We start from the raw sequence: 20,259 nt of genomic DNA on the forward strand, positions 1-20,259 counted from the left end.
TATCCTCGATTTCTTCAATCTTTAGGGGGAAATGTTCTATACTTCATTGTTAGTATGATGTTAGCCACAGGTTTTTTATAGATGTCTTTTATCAGGTTTGCTGTATTTCCTTCTATTTTTAGTTTGCTGAGAGTTTTTAACATTAACTTTCTTCAGAGGAATATAATCAAATCTAGAGTCTCCACAACATAACATTTGCAGTTTATAGGATACAATCCAAAATTACCGAACACATGAAGAACCACAGTAATACGAGCCATTCTCAAGGGAAAAGACAATCAATAGATGCTAATTATATTATGACCTAGGTGCTGGATGATCAAACAAACACTTTTTTTTTTTCAAATTTTTATTTACATTCTAGTTAGTTAACATACAGTGCAATATTGGTTTCAGGAGTAGAATTTGGTGGCTCATCACCAAATACAACACCCAGTGCTCATCATAACAAGTGCCCTCCTTAATACCCATCACCCATCTAGCCCATTCCCCACCTACCTCCCTTCATCAACCCTCAGTTTGTTCTCTCTCGTTAAGAGTCTCTTATGGTTTGTTTCCCTCTCTTTTTTCCCCTCTCCCATATGTTTCTATGTTTTGTTTCTTAAATTCCACATGAGTGAAGTCATATGGTATTTGTCTTTCCTCTGACTTATTTTGCTTAGCATAATACATTCTAGCTCCATCCATGTCATTGCGAATGGCAAAATTTCATTCTTTTTGATGGCTGAGTAATATCCTATTGTATATATATACCACATCTTCTTTATCCATTCATCAGCTGATGGATGTTTGGGCTCTTTTCATAGTTTGTCTATTGTTGATAATACTGCTATAAATATCAGAGTGCATGTATCCCTTTGAATCTGTATTTTTGTATGCTTTGGGTAAATAGTCATGCAATTTCTAGATCATAGGGCAATTCTATTTTTAACTTTTTTTTAAAAGATTTTATTTATTTGACAGAGACACAGCAAGAGAGGGAACACAAGCAGGGGGAGTGGGAGAGTGAGAAGTGGGCTTCCCACAAAGCAGGGAGCCCGATGCAGGGCTCGATCCCAGGACCCTGGGATCATGACCTGAGCAAAGGCAGACGCTTAACGACTGAGCCACCCAGGCGCCCCCTATTTTTAACTTTTTTAAAAAAGATTTATTTATTTATTCAAGGGGGAGAGGGGCAGAGGGAGAGAGAGAATCTCAAGCAGACCCCTCTGAGCATGAAGCCCAACATGGGGCTCGATCTCATGACCCATGAGATCATGACCTGAGCCAAAACCACAAGTCGGATGCTTAACCAACTGAGCCACCCAGGCCTCCCTCTATTTTTAACTTTTTGAGGAACCTCCATGCTATTTTCCACAGTGATTGCACCAGTTTGCATTCCTACCAAAGTGCAAGAGTGTCCCCCTTTCTCCACATCCTTGCCAATATCTGTCATTTCCTGACTTGTTAATTTTAGCCATTCTGACAGGTGTGAGGTGGTATTCATTGTGGGTTTTTTTTTTTTAAGATTTTATTTATTTATTTGAGAGAGAGAATGAGATAGAGAGAGCATGAGAAGGGGGAGGGTCAGAGGGAGAAGCAAACTCCCTCCTGAGCAGGGAGCCTGATGCGGGACTCGATCCCGGGACTCCAGGATCATGACCTGGTTAAGGCAGTCGCTTAACCAACTGAGCCACCCAGGCGCCCCTCATTGTGGTTTTGATTTGTATTTCCCTGATGATGAATGATGTTGAGCATCTTTTCATGTGTCTGTTAGCCATCTGGGTGTCTTCTTTGGAAAAATGTCTATTCATGTCTTCTGCCCATTTCTTAACTGGATTCTTTGTTTTTGGGGTGTTGAGTTTGATAAGTTCTTTATAGATTTTGGTCAAACACTTTAAAAACAGTCTTAATAACTATATTCAGTGAGGTAAAGGAAAATACACTCATCATGAACAAAAATATAGGAAATCTCTGTAAGGAAATAATATATACACACACACACACATACATACATACATACATACATACATACACATGCATACACACACACATACTTTTAATGAGCCAAATGGAAATTTGAGAACTGAAAAACATGGCATCTGAAATGAGAACTTTACTGAATGGTCATAGTAGAATGGGAGTGACAGGAAATAATTGGTGATATCAAAGATTAATAGAAATCATCTAGTTTAGGGGTGCCTGGGTGGCTCAGTCGTTAAGCGTCTGCCTTCGGCTCAGGTCATGATCCCAGGGTCCTGGGATCGAGCCCCACATCAGGCTCCCTGCGCTGCGGGAAGCCTGCTTCTCCCTCTCCCACTCCCCCTGCTTGTGTTCTTTCTCTCGCTATCTCTCTCTGTCAAATAAATAAATCTTAAAAAAAAAAAAAAGAAATCATCTAGTTTAAAGGAAAAAGGGGGATTGATTGGGGTAAATGTCTAGCACATGGGTAATTATAGACTCCAGAAGGAGAGGAGAGATACATAGTGGGGCAGAAGAAATACATGAAGAAATAATGACTAAAACCTTTCCAAATTTGGTGAAAGACATATAGGATAAATATGAATAAAGTCACACTTAGACACATCATTTTAAAATTACTGAAAACTCAAGATTAACTGTGAAAATCTTGAAAACAGAGAAAAGCAACAGATCACATACAGTATAGCATTGTAAAGACTGTGAATCGGGGACCATGGAGGTGAGAGGCAAGTGGGACTGCACCCTAAAATACTAAAAGAATCTTATACCCTCTAAGAGTGAATGCTAAATAAAAGTGTTTTCAGAGAAAGGGAAACTGATAAAATTTGTTGCTATCAAGTGCGCACTGTTAAAAATGCTAAAGAAGTTTTTGTAGACTGCAGGTAAGTACCAAAGTGAAATTCAGATCTTATGAATGAATGATGATCATCAAGAACAGTAAGTATCTGGGAGAGATGTTTTCTTTCAAGTGCATATGTTTTAAAACATTAAAACATTTCTTGTGTATGTAATGTATGCAGATGTAATAGGTATGACAGTTGCAGCACGAAGAATAGTAAAGGATACATGAAACTATAGAGTTTCAAGGCTTCTACATTTTAGAAGAAGCAGTGCCATATTCTAAGTAGGCTGTGAAAAAGAGAGGGTGTATATTACAATCTCTAGAGCAACAGTTATAAAAATATGCAAAGAAGTATAACCAAAGAACCGAACGATAAATTGAAAGGGAATTTTTAAAATACTCAAATAATATAAAAGAAAGCAGGAAAGAGAGAACAGAGGGCCAAAATACCAGAGAGACCAAAAGAAAACAATAGTAGCCCCAAAGCCACCCATAGTGCCCTTGGACATTTGCCAAAGCCCACATATACACCATCAAGAGTGACCATAGTGTAAACACGGACTTTGGGTGACAGTGCTGTGTCGGTGTAGGTTCACTGATGGTAACAAATGTACAGGATGTGGTAGTGGGGGAGGCTCTGCTTGTGTGGTGGTGGGGGAGTATGGGAACTCTTCCTTCCTGCTCAGTTTTGCTGTGAAACTGCTCTAAAAATATTTTGTATATTATAGGCACCCGGGTGGCTCAGTCGGTTGAGCGTCCGACTTGGTTTCAACTCAGGTCATGATCTCAGGGTCCTGGGATCAAGCCCTGGGTTGGGCTCTGTGCTCAGTGGGGAGTCTGCTTGAAGATCCTCTCCCTCGCCCTCTGCCCCTCCCCCTGCACTTGCTTGCTCACTCTCTTTCAAGTAAATAAATAAATCTTTAAAAAATATAAAAATATTTTATATATTAAGACAAAACAAAACAGAGGGACAAGTAGAAAACAAGTAATAAAATGGTAGACCTAAGTCTAACCATAGTGATAATTACATAAATGTTAATGGACCAAACTCTCCAATTAAAAGACAGAGATTGGGTGCCTGGGTGGCTCAGTTGGTTAAGTGACTGCCTTCGGCTCAGGTCATGATCCTGGAGTCCCGGGATCGAGTCCCGCATCGGGCTCCCTGCTCAGCAGGGAGTCTGCTTCTCCCTCTGACCCTCCTCCCTCTCATGCTCTCTGTCTCTCATTCTCTGTCTCGCAAATAAATAAAATCTAAAAAAAATAAAATAAAAATAAAAAATAAAAGACAGAGATTGTCACAATGAATAAATAAGCAAGACCTGCATACTGTATATAGGAGATTCACTTTAAATATAAAGAACACAGGTTGAAAATAAGATATATAGATGCAAAATATATCTGTAGATCTAAGATCTATCCATCTATCTATCTTGCAAACAGTGAACATAAGAAGATTGGAGTAGCTGTATTTATATCAGATAAAATAGATTTCAGGAGGTTGAGTATTACCAACGATAAAGGGGAAATGTCTAATGATAAAAGGGTCATTTCATCAAGAAGACTTATCAATTATAAATGTGTCTAATAACAGAGCCTCAAAATAAATGAAGCAAAATTGACAGAACTAGAGACATAATTAGGCAGTTCCACAATTATAATAAGTGATTTTAACATCTCTTTCTCTCACCAAATATTAGAACAAAAACCCAAAAGAAATTAGTAAAGACATAGCGGATCTGAACACTACTCTCAGGCATCCTGACCTAATTGCTATTTGTAGAAAGCTACACCCATCAAAAGCAGAGTACAAATTCCTACTAAGTGCACATTGTACATTCTCTAACATAGACCAAGTGTGTGCCCTAAAACAAGTTTCAAAAAAACTAGGGGTGCCTGGGTGGCTCAGTTGTTAAGCGTCTGCCTTCGGCTCAGGTCATGATCCCAGGGTCCTGGGATCGAGCCCTGCATCGGGCTCCCTGCTCAGCGGGAAGCCTGCTTCTCCCTCTCCCACTCCCCCTGCTTGTGTTCCCTCTCTCGCTGTGACTCTCTCTCTCAAATAAATAAATAAAATCTAAAAAAACAAACAAAAAAACTAAAGAAGTAAAGCTGAGTTTTTTTTGCAGATGACATGATTATTTATGTAGAATATCCTAAGAAATCTACAAAAAGTGCTAGAACTATCACGTGAATTTCATAAAATTTCAGAAACTAAGGCTAATAGATAAATTTTAATTGTATTTTTACGTACTGGCAGCAAACTATTGGAAAATGAAATTAGAAATTCAATTCTATTTACAATAATACCCAAAAAATAAAATATATAGTAATAAGTTTAACAAACTTATTTGTTAAGTAGTCTGAGCTCGTGTATAGGACTGACTTGTCCAGAACCCCTTTCTGCTCAGGACCACCTCTTCACTGCAAACTTCAAAAGAGAGCTGAAAAGAAAACTTGAAGAAATGGGGAGTGATAGCACATTCATAGATTGGAAGACTCAATATTGTTAAAATGTTGATTATCCCAGCCAAAATTCCAGCAGGCTTTTTTTTTTTTTTTAAGATTTTATTTATTTATTTGACAGAGAGATAGAGCACAAGCAGGCAGAGCGGCAGGGAGAGGGAGAAGCAGGCTCCCCGCTGAGCAGGGAGCCTAATGCGGGGCTCGATCCCAGGACCCTGGGATCATGAACTGAGCCGAAGACAGACGCTCAACTGACCAAGCCACCCAGGCGCCCCAGCCCAGCAGGCTTTTTTGTAGAAACTGGCAAAGTGGTTCTAAAATATGGAAATGCACATAACCTAGACTTGACAGCAATTAAACAAAGCAAAGCTTATCTACCTAGTTTTCAAGATTTCAGTAAAGCTTTAATAATTGAGACTGTGGTGTTCGTGAAGGATAGACACGTAGGTGAGTGGAGCAGAACGGAAAGTCTAGAAATAGACCCACACACCTACACTCAGTTGATTTTCAACAAAGATGTCATGATAACGTGAAAAGGAAAGTCTTAACAGTGCTGCAACTCCTGGACATGCATATGGAAAAAATAAACTTTGATCTTTACTTCATACCATACACAAAAGTAACTCAAAGTGTAAAAGCTAAAACTCTAAAACTTCTAGAATGAAACATAGGAATGACCATGAGGTCACGGCAGAGATTAACCCTAGGACACAAAAAAGCAAGAATCATAAAAGAGAAAATGGATGGGTTTGATTTTATCAAGTGAAAACATTTACTCTTCTGGATACCCATGTGAAAATGAAAAGGCAAGCCACAGATGGGAGAAAATTTTTGCAAAATATTTATATCTGAAAAATGCATATATCTGACGAAAAACGTGAAGAACTATTACAACTCAATAATAGAAAGCCAATTAAACAAAATGGGCAAATGATTGAAGAAGACATATAAACACATGAGAGCTAAGAGCCATCATTAATCATCAGGGAAATGCAAATTAAAGCAACAGTGAGCTACCACCGCCCACCCGCAGACACCATGCCAAGTGCTGGTGGGAGCGTGCATGGGATCTCCAGCATGGGAGACAGATCGGCAGGTTAGAAAGGTAAATACACACTTACCTTGACCCAGTCGTTCCAGTCCTAAGGATCTACCCAAGAGAAATTAAACGTCCACACAAAGACACGTAAAAAAACGTCCACAGCAGGTTTATTTATAGCCATTAAAATCCAGAAACAATCCAGGCGTCCATCAGCACCAATTTTATGTAAATGAGCCATACAGTATATACACTTTTGTGCCTGGCTCCTTCCACTTGAACTAATGATCCTTAGATTCATCTGCACTTCATTCCTTTTATGGCTGAATGATAATTCCATGGTGAGGGTGTACAACGTTGCTTTTACCCACCCACCTGCTGATGTCAAAATATTTAGCCAGCTACATTTCAGACAGATTATAATTACGGTTACCATGTTGCATGTTAACAGAAATTTGTTTAAAACTTTAACTACTGCAGGGTTTGTGCAGGTTAGTTTTCTCTGGTCACACTGGAAATGTGACAGCTTAAGTCCTAACTCACACGGGCTGCCGAGTTTTGCATTTGCCAGTGTCAGGAAATGCACTTGCAATGTGTGGCACTGTGCTGTCTGTTGTTCCTTCTGCCTGTTACTCCATCAGAAGTCCTCTGCTCTGGCGTTGTCCTCAGTCATGGCTTTCGATGGTACTTCTATCACCCAAGATGACATTGTTCCTGCAGTTTCCATGACAAGAGCAGGGGGAATACTAGAAAATCATAAGGCTGAGGGTCCCTGACTGACCTGTGTTGGCCCCAGAGGTGTTTCACTGCCTAGGTGTTCTGTCTCTTGGTGAAAATGCTTGAATTGGGGTTTTCCTAGGACAGAGCAAGATGGCAGATGGACAAGTCCTGTCCAAGCTCATGAGTAGAACCCCCTTCTGCTTCGTCCTTTCAGGAGGCAATGAATGGCTGAAAGCTTTGGAGGAAGGAGTAGTCCATCTAGATCCAGATCCAGATCCAGATGGGTTGAGCACAGCCCCTCCAGTCCCTCAGCTCTGGGGGCTCCTTATGGTAAGTCAGTTGAGCCTACCAACAATGGGCCTCACCGACTACCTTGATTTGCAGGCCTGGGACCAGGGATCTGCGGTTTCTTAGCAGCCCCGCCCTGCCAGCTAAGCCCTGGGCCCCGCCTCTGGATGTCTGCAGCTCCCATCCCAGAGGGCCAGGTAAGGGTCCTGCACCTCAGCCCCCACCTGGTGCCCTGGAAGGAGGCACCCACATCTGCACCGTGCCCCTATCTGTTGCAGACCCTGTGTTCTGGACCATGGCACTCCAGCGTGCCGTCCTCCTGGCGGGCCTCCTGGTGGAAGTTGCCAGCAAATCCTCAGAAAGCGCGGTAGGTGTCCGGTCACACAGCGGTGTGGATGCCAGGAAGTCAAGTCAAAACCCTCTCTTCCCAGCCCCTCATGGAGGCAGTGGGCCCTTCACCTGGCAAGCTTCGGGGGTCACCCTTGCCCTGGCCCCAGGGACAACCAACTGTGCCCGCTATTGGGGTCAGAGAAGCCCGTGCCTCACTGAGAGAAGCACATGCCCCCCACCTGGCACCTGCTCTGTTATGTCCCCTAGAGGCTTCTTTTCCTCTTTGCCAAACTGAACCTGTTACTGTAGCTGGAAAAGGGTCTCCGCAGAGCTGCCCCCACTGGCACTGAGGGGAGCCTGCGAGCTGCCCGCCCAGCTTCGGGTGGCTGGAGACTGCGTGTCCAGGCAAGCAGCAGCATTAGGCAGGGTCTGCCGCAGGCCTCCTGTGGCCAGGTGTCCTGGCTCTCCCAGGCCGCTGACATGGGTATGCTGTGCCCCGGCCATGCCCACGTGCACCCAGCCGCACATCATCCAGGCCTTCCGGAGGGTGAGGCCTTCCAGCCGCTCTGCCTCTGCCAGGGTTGGGTGGGATGGGATGGCTGGAGTGTCCCTCGTGGGCTTGACTTCAGCCACGGACTGGCCTTGGACCCCTCCTGTGGTGGCATGGAGTGTCCACGCCATTCCTTAGACACCCCTCACTGTTCACTGTGTTCTCGTCACAAGAAACAAAAGCTCAGCTGTGATAAACACACACTGAGCCAAGCTCCCACGGGAAGCCCCTCGAGTCTGGTCCTGTAAATGCCAGCACTTGGCACATCTGTTCCCCACTCAGTGCCCCCCCCGCAAATGCACACAGCAGGCGTGAGTTCCTGCCCCACAACCTGTCCTGCTCTGGGCACTTCCTCTGCAGGGGCCCTGATGGAAACCCCTGGTGGAGGGCAGCCACAGAACGCTGAGAAGAGCAACCAGGACCCGTGGGGTGACTATTTTCTGGGGCGCAAAGGGCAGACACTCCTCACCAGGGAGGCCATTGGTGTCTGGGTTTATCTTCGTATTTTATTACAGTCTAGAAAAACGTGTGTTTCCTTTTCTGGGAAGGAGTCCACATGTGGCGCTGAAGTAGGGTTTAGCACCTTTAATTGCTTAATTTTCAAAGCCACTGTCTGGCAGGTGGTGGGTAACGTCCGGGCACACGTCGTTCTCACAGCATGCCTCTGTGCCACGTGCTGGTAATCCTCACGTTTCAGACTTTTTCATGACTATCCTGTTTGTTATGGTGACCTCTGATCGGTGATTATGACCCGCTGAAAACTCAGGTGATGGTCAGCATTTTATAGCGGTAAAGTATTTTAAATTAAGGCATGTACATTGTGTTTTAGACACAATGCAATTACACACTTCAGAGACTATAGTATAAACATAACTTTTACATACGCTGGAAAACAAAAAATTCACTTGATTCACTTTATCGTGTACTGGGGCCGAATCCACAGTATCACCGAGGTATGCCTATAAATAATTTTTTGGATTGAAGTGCCCCACCCAATATCCACTAGTGTCCATGGGGCTGAGTGGCAGTAGCTCTGCCCTGAACCCAAGAGACCCACCTTTGGAAAGCACCACGGCCCCTCCCAGCTCCCAGGCGAGGCCGAGTGGTCAGGCAGGCTGGCAGGGGAGGGAAGTGGCTGCACAGACCGCCGAGCACCCACGGCCCGGCAGGTGTCCCCAGGACCACTCCCTGCCCCCCAGGCTGCGCCAGCCCAAGCCCCTGGTCAGAATCTCTGAGTGGGCCCCCAGGGATCCCCCTTCCTGGCTTTTGGGAATCTGAGTGCTTAGGAACATGCTTATGTTTATTCAGTCATCAAACACTCACTGGGCACATGAAGTTCTGTCCCAGGAAGTGTTCGTGTGGTGTGACTGTGTGTCCTCACCTCGCTCTGGGTAAGCAAGAGATGGTCACCTGATTTGGAACTTTTTTTTTTTCGATTTGGAGTTTAGAAGAGGCCAGGGCCATGGGCATTGGGTCAAGCTCGTGAGGTACCCCCTCTGCAGATGCCATTCTCAGCCTGGCCTACTTGTCCTGCCCGAGCCCCAGCTGTGGGGTCTGCAAACTCACCACCCTCTCCCCTCTAGGGCCAGCAGCCTGAATGTTGTGTGGACGTGGTGGATGTCAACACCACCTGCAGGGGCACAAGCCTGTGTGGTCCAGGTAAGCTGCTTTGGCACCAGCCAACCTTGACCAGCCTTGGTGATGAGGACAGTGCTCTTGCGAACCCTGTGGGGGTCACCATAGCTGGTGTGAGCAGGCGGGCACACAGGCCCCTTGGGAAGGACGCTGGAGGTGCCTGGGAGGTAGGCGAGGGGCCGGAAGAATGGGCAGAAGCAGCAGGAAGTGACAGGACCCCATCTGAGCCTCCCTCCTGGCTGGCAGCCTGGCCGCCTCTTCTTGGGTGGAGGTGGGTAAGTCCGCCTGGCCCTCGGTCTCTGGCAACGAGTGTGTTTCTTTCCTCCTGCTGTGTGGGCGACCTCCATGTGGGGCCTTTGTCTCCTGCTTCTTAGGGAGAAAAAGGGAGGTCCGGGCCCTTCTTGCTCCTACTGTTTTTTTTGTTTTGTTTTGTTTTTGCTCCTACTGTTTTTTAAGAGTCTTTAGCTGGAAATATTTTTTGTGTGAAGAGGCATATTCTGGTTTCCCTCCGTCCCCCACTTGAAACTTTACCCTCAGAAAGTTTCACATATTAAAAGCCAAGCTGCAAAGAGAATTGGGTTGGAAGTTGTGAGTTAAGAGACCGGCAAAGGGGGAGAAAAGGCGTAGGTGGAACCAGAGGAAAAGAACGGGTCTGAGCACGCTGTCCCGCGCCTCACCGGAGGGGCCTCTAGTCCTGGCGGGGGTCTGTCCGGTGAAGCTGACGTGCAGATGTCAGGAGCTGGTGTGGCAGGTGGGCCTCCCCCAGAGTGAAGCCTCCGTGGTGCGAGCAATCAGGTATTTAGTAAGAGGCATTTCTATGGAAACAAAAGAAAAACAAATGTCAATGGTTGCAGCAAACTGTAAGTCTAGTTTCTCAATCTAGAGGGCAGTCAGCTAAGTACCCTTCTGGATGTTGGACTCAGCGCCCACTAGGTGGAGTCAGGATGGCAGAGGCGCTGTCTGACAAATTCCGGGCTTGTGCTGCGAATGTCCCTGCTGAGGCCGTGGGGCTGCTTGTGAACTTTCTGAGAGGCCCACCCGGGAACAGGCATGAGGCGTTGAGGTGATTTCTCCGAAGTCCATACCCACACATCCAGCCTCCGCTTGCAGGGCTTTGGGGAAAGGGCAGTTTTAGTTCTTAGTGATTCCAAGTCAGGAGGGTGGGAGGGAGGAAAGTGGAAATGTTAGTTTGGAGAGTTGTAGCCAAATATTGGAAGAGACTGGAAGGTTTCAGGGGCCGGTGCAGCTTACAGGTAGGTGACAAAACCTCAGACATGAACAGGAGTGGAGTCTGATACCCACACACACGTGTTACAGACACCATCACCCCCACTTCTACCAAAGATAATCACAGCGAGACGCGAATTGGCTTTTAAAATAAGTCTAGCCTCGCTAAACGTGGCCTGATCATCTACATAGTGCAGCAAGAATAGTGATTGACCATTCAGACTCTTTTTAAGTCTGCCTTGCTGGACCTTTCCACAAGGAATCTTAGATTGGACTCCTGAGGCCGGGAAGCCAAGCCGAAGACTCGCCATCAGCCCTAACCTTCAATACGTATAGATTTTGGTGAATTCCTGTCTTCTCGAGGTCCAAATATCCTCAGTTTCCTGGACTTCCCCGTAAGTGACCTTCCTTGCTCACCTGTGAGGCTGGGAAGCCAGCAAGCCAGGTGTCAGGTGGTTTTTCAAAGGGGCTTCATAAAGTCAACCTTAGCTCCTTAGTGTTTCTGGTCACTGGCCCTGGCTCTCTAGCTGTCCCTTGTCCCTGCACACAACAGCCCAGCCTGGGGCCTCCCAGTTACCTTGGAGCCAGCCAGAGGGGAGCTGTTCGGGAGAGCCGTTGGGCACGGGCGCCAGGTGCGTGCCAGGCCCCCCGCTCCCAGGCCCCCTGGTGTGGTGCTGGGCCTGTCTGCCCACAGCATCATGGGCACGGCTGCTGGTCAGTCTTCGCACCCTGCCGTCCACTTGGTGTCCCTGCAGAAAGGCCTTCACCTCACACTGACATTGTGTGTGGATTAAACATCAGTACAGTTCATCATGAAGGACGTGTCCCTGGACACTGCCCCAGGGGCCAGCGCTAGCATTTAGGGCCGGCTCAGTACCTGCACTCAGTATCGATCGAGCACGTGTTTGCTCAGCCGCTGTGCTATATGTTGGGGATGTGAAGAAGCAATAACGGTATAGCGCACAATTCCTGCCCTTAAGGGGTGCCCTGGCTAGTTGGCAAAACGGACTGTCTGCACACCACTGGCCAGTGGGAGCTGGGCTGCTCCCAGCACCGGGGGAGCTTGGGGTTTGGGCAGTGGCGTCAGTCTGGGACCTCCCCAGGGAAGGGGGCGGCAGAAGGCAAGGGTCACACCTGGGCTGGAGACAGTGCCCCTGAAGGGGGTGGCCGTGCCCTGTGGCACCTGTGGGGGCAGGGTGAGGGTCCGGTGGTCAGGCTGCTGGGGTCCTCCCCGGAGCATGGGGCCGCACACGGCACCTGCCTGCCTCGGGTTCCCGGCCTCTCCGAGTGTTCTGCAAGACGCCCCGGAAAGGAGCCCACGGAGCCCCTGGGTGAGAGCTCGCTGCGGCTCCCACCGCGTTTGTGTCTTTTTCTGAAATCAAACCTGACGTTCGGTCCAGACTTCCAGAACGGGCTAGTTAGCATTCTTGAACGAGTTCTCAAGTTCACAAACTCAGGATATGGAAAGCCCCCCCGAAGGCAGAGCTGAGTCACTGTCTCCCGCACAGGCTGCTACAGGCACCGGAACGAGAACGGGAGTGTCAGCTGCGTCCGCTGCAGGAACGGCACCTTCAGCTCCCAGTGCCGCGGCCGTCCCACGACCACGCCCGCCAGGCCCACCTGGCCCGCTTCGCACCGAGGGGCCACGTCTCCAAGTTCTGGAGGAACGGGTGGGAGTTGCCCTTCTTGTCCCCACAGCAGCGGGCGGCCCACGGTTCCCTGGACCACCGTCCGTTGAGGGGACACCCCCCCCCACGCCCGGTCCCCTCTCTCCCTGAGTCCTCGTGCGGACTGTGGGCTGAGGGCGGCTCTGTCTCCAGGCCTCCTCCCTTTCTGGTTTCTGGCCCGTGATTCCCCACTGGGCGGCGTCTCTGGCTCCCTGGGAGTCTCCGGCAGCGTCCCCGCGCGTGGTCCAGACGTGCCCGGGGAGCCGGCCGCGCTGACGGCTCTGCTTCCCCACAGTCGCTGGCTGGGGCGCACAGTTCCCGCTGAACAGGAGCACAGGAATGCCCGGGCAGCCAAATCTCGGTAAGTCTCTGGCTCACCAGTTGGGAGCAGGGCCTCTGCCCAGGTCCTGGTGGAGGAGGGGGCCATCATCTGCCATTCCCAGTGCACATGACCACTTACGCTGGCCTCAGTAGGGCCACAGCCACGGCCAAGGTCACACTGCACCCCAGGCAAGAGATGTATGGACAGGGACCCAGCCTGACCACAGAGCAGGGCTGGTGGAGTTGGCGGCCCCCGGGCCGGGGGTCACTGGGCACAGGCAGGAGGCCCTCACACATGCTCCTGAGCAGTTCCAGTGAGTGGAAACCCTCCCAGCTGCACACCTCACCCCTTGCCTCAGTCCTGGCCCACCAGCACCTCGGTGCACGGGGACTCGGGGCCTGCGGTTGTCTGGAGATGGGAGGGCGCCGTGAGGCCCCCTGGCCCCCATCCCCTGAGGCTCTTCTGAGGATATAGGGCTCAGACTGCAAACACTGCTTGCCAGGCAGAAGAACCCACCACACCGCCTGGTCCTCATGGGGCAGACACAGGGCCCACCTCCTGTAGACTGTCCTCAGCTTGCATCCCATCCTATCTGAGATGTGGTCCGCCAGCCACGGAGGCTTAGCTCCGCCACAGGGGCCACTGCAGTCAGGGAGCAGGACCTACCCCAGGAATGGTCACCTCCTGTCAGGTGACCAGGTTGTGATGGGGGTTGTGTGTCCCCCAGACGCTGGGCCTTCAGCAGAGGGCGTGTTGGACCTGGACTGAGGGCTCCTGCTTTCTGCACAAGTTTCAGGACCAGAAGCACATGGCCTTGCGCTGACCTGGGCCCCCAAGGCCGGCCACCAGAGCAGCAGAGTTTTAGGGTGGGGTCAGTGCAGACGGCCCCGACCTCCTGTGACACCGTGCTGGGTCTGGCAGTGGGGGTATCGGTGGAGGAAGGCCGGCAAGTCTGGCTCTAGAGCCCATTTTCATTGCCGCAAATTTGGGGCAGGACACGCCAAATTAGCTGGAATTCATCCCCCCTCTAGGTTCCAACGTAGCCATGGCCACACCTCCTGCTTGTGTCTCAGGGTCAGAAAGCCACCTCCCCACAGGTATCTAAGAGCACTCTCCCCACAATTACCATCCAGAGCCCCAGCCACGGGCCCGCCAGCCCATCCTGACCCCGCGTAGGTAAAGACGGGCATCATGGCGCTGGGGAGGCCATCTAGGGGCAAGGAACAAGCTCCCACGAGGCGAGGGTGTAGAGGCCACCCCTGCCTCTGAGTTGAGGTCTGACCTGGCATGCCAGGGATTTGGGACCCCATAGTCTGTGCTGAGTCTGCAGGAGGGACATGGGGACCCCAGGGCCTGGCGTTCTCAGGGGCTGGAATCTTGAACCCCCTCGGTTCCCCACCTCCCTGTGACAAGCCTGAGGCCTAGGAAGCTGGAGCACCTCAGACCCCACAGCCAGGTTCTGGGTCTGCGGGGGGACCCGAGCCCTGAGTGTGGAACCCCGTGAGGGCCCAGGCGTGTTCGGGGAACGGGGGCCCGGGGGGGTCCTCTGAGGCCCGCCCAGGCTTGCTACTGGCAGCCACGCACTCTGTCACAGGGAGCCCTCAGGTGGCAGCCTCCCTCTTCCTGGGGACGCTCTTCATCAGCTCTGGCCTCATCCTGTCCGTGGCTGGGTTCTTCTACCTGAAGCGCACCAGTAAACTCCCCAAGGTTTTCTACGGAAGAAACAAAGGTACTCCGGGCCAGAAGGGGGCCGACCAGTGCACACCCCCTGTGGAGCCGCGGGGCTGCCTGGGGGGCACAGAGAAGTGGGGGCTGGGGCTGGGGTGCAAGATGCAGGCTGTCCAGCCATAGAGAGTCCTCACAAAACAACAGGAAGGGGACTGGGTTGCCACGTGGTTCTTGTGTCTGAGAGTAAGAGGGGCAGCCACGTCCTAGGGATGCTCCCATGTGGATTCTGTGGGGCTCAGAGTGAAGGTGTTGGCGTGACTCCATCATGGGGCATCATGGCGGGGTTGCTGATGAGGGGTGGGAGGGGGGTGGGGAGGAGGTGACAGCCCTGGTCTTGGGCCACCTGCCCGCAGCTCCCCCCAGCCAGCGGTGCCTTCTTCCCATCCTGCCCCCCGGGAGTGGGGGTGGGCAGGCTGGTGCGGGGACCGTGGGGCCCCCTGCCGCCCCAGCTCACCCTGGGCCTGGGTGCCGGATCTGCCCCCCTCCGGAAGAGATGGGCGTCACCCTGCTGTGCCCTTGGGTGTGCCGGGCAGGTGGTCCGGCCACCAGGTCGGACCCTTCTGTGGACAGAGCTAGTGGGTGATGAGCCAGAGCCTCCTTGCCTGGCCTCTGTGAGACCCCTGTCCCCCCACCCGGAGCCAGTGCTGGGTGCCTGAGTGGGGCTGCTATAGCTCCCAGGTCCTGACCCAGGCCAGTCAGGGAGGCCCCTTCCGGGTCAGCGCTGGGAGGCTGCTCCTCAGCAGGGGCCACGGGGGTCCTGGTGCATCAGTGCAGTGGCTGGGGCAGACCCACTCAGGGTCTCTCCTCCCGAACACCCCCAGGGCTGGGCTTGGTCAGCTGAGGTGGCCACCGAGAGTGCAGGGGTGCGTAGCAACCTCCCCAGTGGAGGTCTCCCTGAGGCCTGCCCCCAGCCCTGGGCCTCCCCTGGGGCCGAAGGATGCTCTTGCCTGTTTTCCTGGTGGTGCTGGAGGCCAACAGCACTGTCCCTTCTGAGGGCTGGCTTGCCGCTCTGCCAAAGGGCCTAGGAGGGCGGCTCCCCCTGGGGTGCTTGGGGGCCCACCACCCCAAGAGCAGGTGGGAAATGGGGCGGGACAGACAGCTGGGCCACAGGCACTGCTGAGCAGTCGTGTGGAGGTGGGACTGGGCTGAGCCTGGAGCAGGGGAAGAGCCTCTGCAGGCCCGTGGACCCCCTCCCCAGGCGAGGGACCCCTGCCCCAGGTGACACCCATGTTTGTTCGCAGCCCCTGCCCTGCAGCCTGGCGAAGCCGTAAGTAACCTGGAAGGATGGGCCGAGTGCCCCCTGTCGTGGGCCTCTGTGCTGGGGGCCGCCCACTGTTCTCACTGTGCCTTTTCTCCTTTTCAAGGCTGCCATGATTCCCCCGCCACAGTCCTCAGGTATGTCGGCCCTCATTTCAGGGTGAAAATTTCAAAACGATCCTGCCCGTGGGATCGGCCGCTCTCCAGCGACACTGCAGGGCTGGGCTCTGCGGGCCCCTGGCCCTGCAACTCTCAGGACATGGGCCAGGTCCTCCCCCAGTCAACCACGGCTCTCCTGCCTTTTCCCTTTTATTCCTTTCTATTCCTGACATGTTGAATCTGTTGGGAGAGAACGAGAATCCCCAGCACGGGGTCTGGGGCCACCCCTGAAGCTTCACTTGGCCCTCACCAAGTCCCAGCTCTACCTGGGCGGTGGGTGTGGGGAGCAGGCTGGCCCAGGCATAAGGCCTTCCCGTGGTCCCTCCTGAGTAGCTGGCACTGCAGTTTTGCTGGGTCGGGCGTGCCCCACCTCAGATGATTCCAGGAACAGGCGCCCGTATCGGCCCTGTTCCAGATGACACCATGCCCACAGAGAGGTTAAGTGAGCCGTGGTTACACGGCTATAGGCCTTGGAGCGGGAGCCTCCTGGCCTCCCCAGTCTGTGGTGTTGCCACTGTGCAGAGGTCTGGCCTGGGACAGGGGAGGATGTCCCTCTTCTTTGGGGACAGAGAAGTTATTGGCCAAGGCTAGATCTGCTCTGTTCTGTAGAATACCTGTCTCTGATGTCTCTAAAGTGGTACCATCTACAAGCATCTTGAATTTCCCTGCATTAGTCTCCGAGGGCCACCGTAACAAATGACCACAAACTGGGGGCTTGAAACAACAGAAATGTATTCTCTCACAGTCCAGGAGGCCAGAAGTCAGAAGTCAAGGTGGGGGCTGGGGGGCACTCCCTCCAGAGTCTCTAGGGGAGGGTCCTTCCTGCCTCCTCCGGCCTCTGGTGGGCTTGTGACCACACCACCCCAGTCTCTGCCCCCATCTTCACGTGGCTTCTCCCGGGTCTCCTCTCTCTGCCTCCCTCTTGTGAGGACGCTGGTCGTTGGATTTAGGGCCCACCAGATAATCCAGGAGGATCTCATCTCAAGATCCTTAATCACATCTGCAAATACCCTTTTTCCAAGTAAGGTCACATCTGCTGGCTCTGGGGCTTCAGACATGGACTCATTTGGGGGCCACCATCCAGCCCTGCTGTGCATCATGGGACCTGTTGTCTCTGTGTCTCTTGAGAGCAAGGCCCTCACCCAGGCCAAGGTGCTTGGGGTGCAGGGGCACCGAGTGTCTGCAGTGAGTGGAGCATTCATCAGACACTCTCCACGCACAAGCAGGGGCTCAGTGGGATCTCCTCCCCTGGGCTGCTCCACACCCCACTCCCAGGAGCTCTGGGGAGGGCTGGGACCTGGGGCCACCCTGCCTGTCCCCGGCCCCACTCTGACCCTGCCTGTCTCTGACCCTGTTTCAGTGCGGAAGCCGCGCTATGTCAGGCGTGAGCGGCCCTTGGACAGGGACACGGGCCCCACTGCCATCTCCTCGGTGGAGGCCCGGGTCAGCAACGTCTGACCCGGGGACCCACCCACAACTCCGCACACCGCCTTGGAGAGAACCCAGCACACAAAGGACAGGCACTGCCCAGCAAGGCCTCAGGACAGGTCTGGACACGGCCCCTGACTCCGCGTGACTGTCTCCCAACAGGAGGTGCTGCCCGAGGGTGCTTCTTCCCTCCCCACAGGGGCTCAGCGTGATGGACTGGGAGCCGCGTCCTTGAGCCAGGCTTGAGAGTGTAGCCAGGTGGGGTCTGGGCCCCTCGGGAGAGACCGCTCCCAGCGGCCAAGAGCCTACAGGGACCGCTGGGCTGCTCCATGCCCCTCCGCCTTTCCGAGCCCACAGTGGGCAGACCTCCCCCCCCACCAGGCCAGTTGGCCTCCTGGCATCCTCTCCGGGACGGTGTCCAGACAAGGGGAGGCGTGGCATGAGCACTGGCCCCTCCGAGGGTGAGGGGCCCACAGGGCTGTCCTGTAGCCAAGACCCCCCACCCTCACTCCCCCAAGCCCAAGACCACACGTTTCCAGGAGCTGCAGAGGCGAGGTTCCTGGTTTCTTACTGACTTTTGTCAGTTTTAAGCAGAAAAGCTAGAGAGACACTGCTTTTCTCCTCTGTCACCTGCCCCTATCCCGCTCCCTACACTGGGTCCAGGTGCTGCAGGTTCTTGTCCACCCAAGGAACGGACACTGTCCTGAAGCTGTTGGAGATCAGGGCCATGTCCATCCAGGATCACATTCACCTGTGACTCCTGCCTGGCTAGCCTGGTCTCCATGGACTTACGGAGGGCAGTGCAGGCCAGTGGTCCTGTCCCAACTGCCCCAGGCCTGGAGACGCATTGCTGGCCCTGGCTGGTTACAGATAGACAGGGGTTCCTGAGAGAAAGGAGCATTCATGGCCACCTCGCACGCACTGGGCTCGACACTGACCTTCCCAGGTTCTCAGTCGGGACTGGTATCTCTCCTTCAGCGCCTGGTCCACATCCCAGGGGCCCGAGGCAGGGCCTGCGTGCTCAGCTCCTGTGTCCCTTCCGCACCGTGATGCCTGTCCCAAGCATTCACAGTTTGCGGATACTTGAACCCACAACTGGTCCAGCAGCTGAGAGGGGCGCACCAGCTTCAAATCAGTGTCAATAAACTATTCAGGGCTTTCTTCCCCCATCCTCCCTGCTCCAAGGTTTGTCTGTTCCTCGGGAAGGGTGAAGCCCCACCTGCCCTGCTGTGGGGGCAGCCCCGTCAGCCAGGCTGACATGGACTCTTTGACCTCACCAGGAGCAGTGACGTGCCCTCGTGGGTACTGCCTCTCATTCGTCTGTCCCCTCGGTCTGAGGAGAAGGGGACCAAGAGGGAGGTGGGGAGACCAGGATCAGGGTCCCCACCAGCTTCAGGGACCACGGGGAAGGGAGAGGACATTCCACCGCCAATCTGTGCCCATCTGGGAGGCTGGGCTTGGGAACCAGGGGAGAATGTGCAGGACCCTCCAGGTTCCCTTGGTTTCTGTAGCCCCCGAGGTCAGGGGAGCCTCTCCCATCCTGTGGATCCTCGTGGGGAGGGAAGCACACATGGGGGGAGACTCCCTTGCCCCTGTTCCCACCTTTGCACCAAGCCTGGCTGCTAATCTGGGGGCCAAAACAGAAAATGCAGAGCCATGTTTGACCAGGAGAGCGGGTCCAGCCAGTCAGGCATAGATGGGGGCCCCCCACCCCAGGCCTTCTCCATCTCCTCCCACCCTGAGGTACAACCTGGAAACCTGGGGTTATTCCAGCATCTCCCTGTCCCTTCCCCAAACTCCCCCAGCCCCCAGCCTCAGCTTTGCCCCACTCCTGGCAGCAAAGACAACTCTGAATTTGACCCTGCGGCCACCTCTGGCTCCCCCACTCGAGATGTGCTTCCCCTGACCTTCAGGCCTGGGGGTGCCTGGTCTTTGGGGCCCTCAGTCTGCCAGGCGTCCCCCTGCCACTGGGCATCCCCTGGGCCTGGGTGCCACTGTCCTTTAGGCCCCCAGATAGTGGGGAGTGGGTCACGGGACTTCCCAGCCCCGGGACCCTGATGGGCATTCAGGCTAGAAAGCATGTGAGTGGATGCAGTGGGGTAGTGGGGCACCTGAGCCGTTGTGGGACGGCTGGTAGGTCAGGCATCTACAGTGGGGCTCCATCCCGAGCTCCATCCTCAGCCATCCTCTTACCCGGACTCCAGCCCTCACGTAGGAGGCCAAACTGAGACCAATTTATGGGGCCATCGGCTTAGGCCCAAACAGGCAGGTGGGGCACCTGTCCCCTTCTGACCCACCACCATGTCAACTGCTGTGGGGCTCCCCCACACCCTAGGAGGGGGATGGGCAGTTGGCACAGTCCTGGGCTCACAGCCGGCAGCTCATTCATTCGTTCATTCACTCAGCACTAGGAGAAGCACTGAGAACAGAGGTCAGAAGTCAGCAGCATTAGGAGGTGGGTGCACAGAGGAGGGCCGCATGAGGCCTGAGGAGGTGATGTGAGGGCAGATGTCCTGGCCAGGAGCCTGGGCACAAGACCCCCGAAGGAGCTGGCCAGAGCAAGATGGGGAGGGGACACCAGTTGACCTTAGGGGACCTGGCTTTCAGTCCTGGGCATGGGAGGGGCAGGACTGGCTGAGTCCACTG

General features: G+C 53.0%; 1 protein-coding gene across 16 annotated transcripts in view; it reads left to right on the forward strand.

The window, feature by feature from the left end:
• The window catches only part of CUNH1orf159 (chromosome unknown C1orf159 homolog), a 34,845-nt gene extending 14,950 nt beyond the window's left edge, over window positions 1–19,895 (forward strand). For 6 of the 16 annotated variants that reach the window (XM_064590181.1, XM_064590185.1, XM_064590179.1 and 3 more), the window contains 9 exons: window positions 7,237–7,507; window positions 7,589–7,677; window positions 9,774–9,849; window positions 12,561–12,722; window positions 13,015–13,080; window positions 14,073–14,138; window positions 14,636–14,770; window positions 16,011–16,164; window positions 17,546–19,895. In XM_064590181.1, coding sequence (XP_064446251.1) covers window positions 7,606–7,677; window positions 9,774–9,849; window positions 12,561–12,722; window positions 13,015–13,080; window positions 14,073–14,138; window positions 14,636–14,770; window positions 16,011–16,164; window positions 17,546–17,573 — 759 coding nt within the window. In that variant the 5' untranslated portion in view covers window positions 7,237–7,507; window positions 7,589–7,605 and the 3' untranslated portion in view covers window positions 17,574–19,895. Of the gene's footprint in view, window positions 1–1,538; window positions 7,508–7,588; window positions 7,678–9,773; window positions 9,850–12,560; window positions 12,723–13,014; window positions 13,081–14,072; window positions 14,139–14,635; window positions 14,771–16,010; window positions 16,165–17,545 lie in introns of those variants that run through there. The other 10 variants (XM_064590188.1, XM_064590184.1, XM_064590187.1 and 7 more) reach the window with 7 other exon arrangements.
• Window positions 19,896–20,259: the final 364 nt, after the last annotated feature.

Source organism: Mirounga angustirostris, unplaced genomic scaffold, assembly GCF_029215605.1.
Source record: "Mirounga angustirostris isolate CCGP_5_RB_7025 unplaced genomic scaffold, mMirAng1.0.hap1 SCAF_4, whole genome shotgun sequence".
Taxonomy (NCBI): domain Eukaryota; kingdom Metazoa; phylum Chordata; class Mammalia; order Carnivora; family Phocidae; genus Mirounga; species Mirounga angustirostris.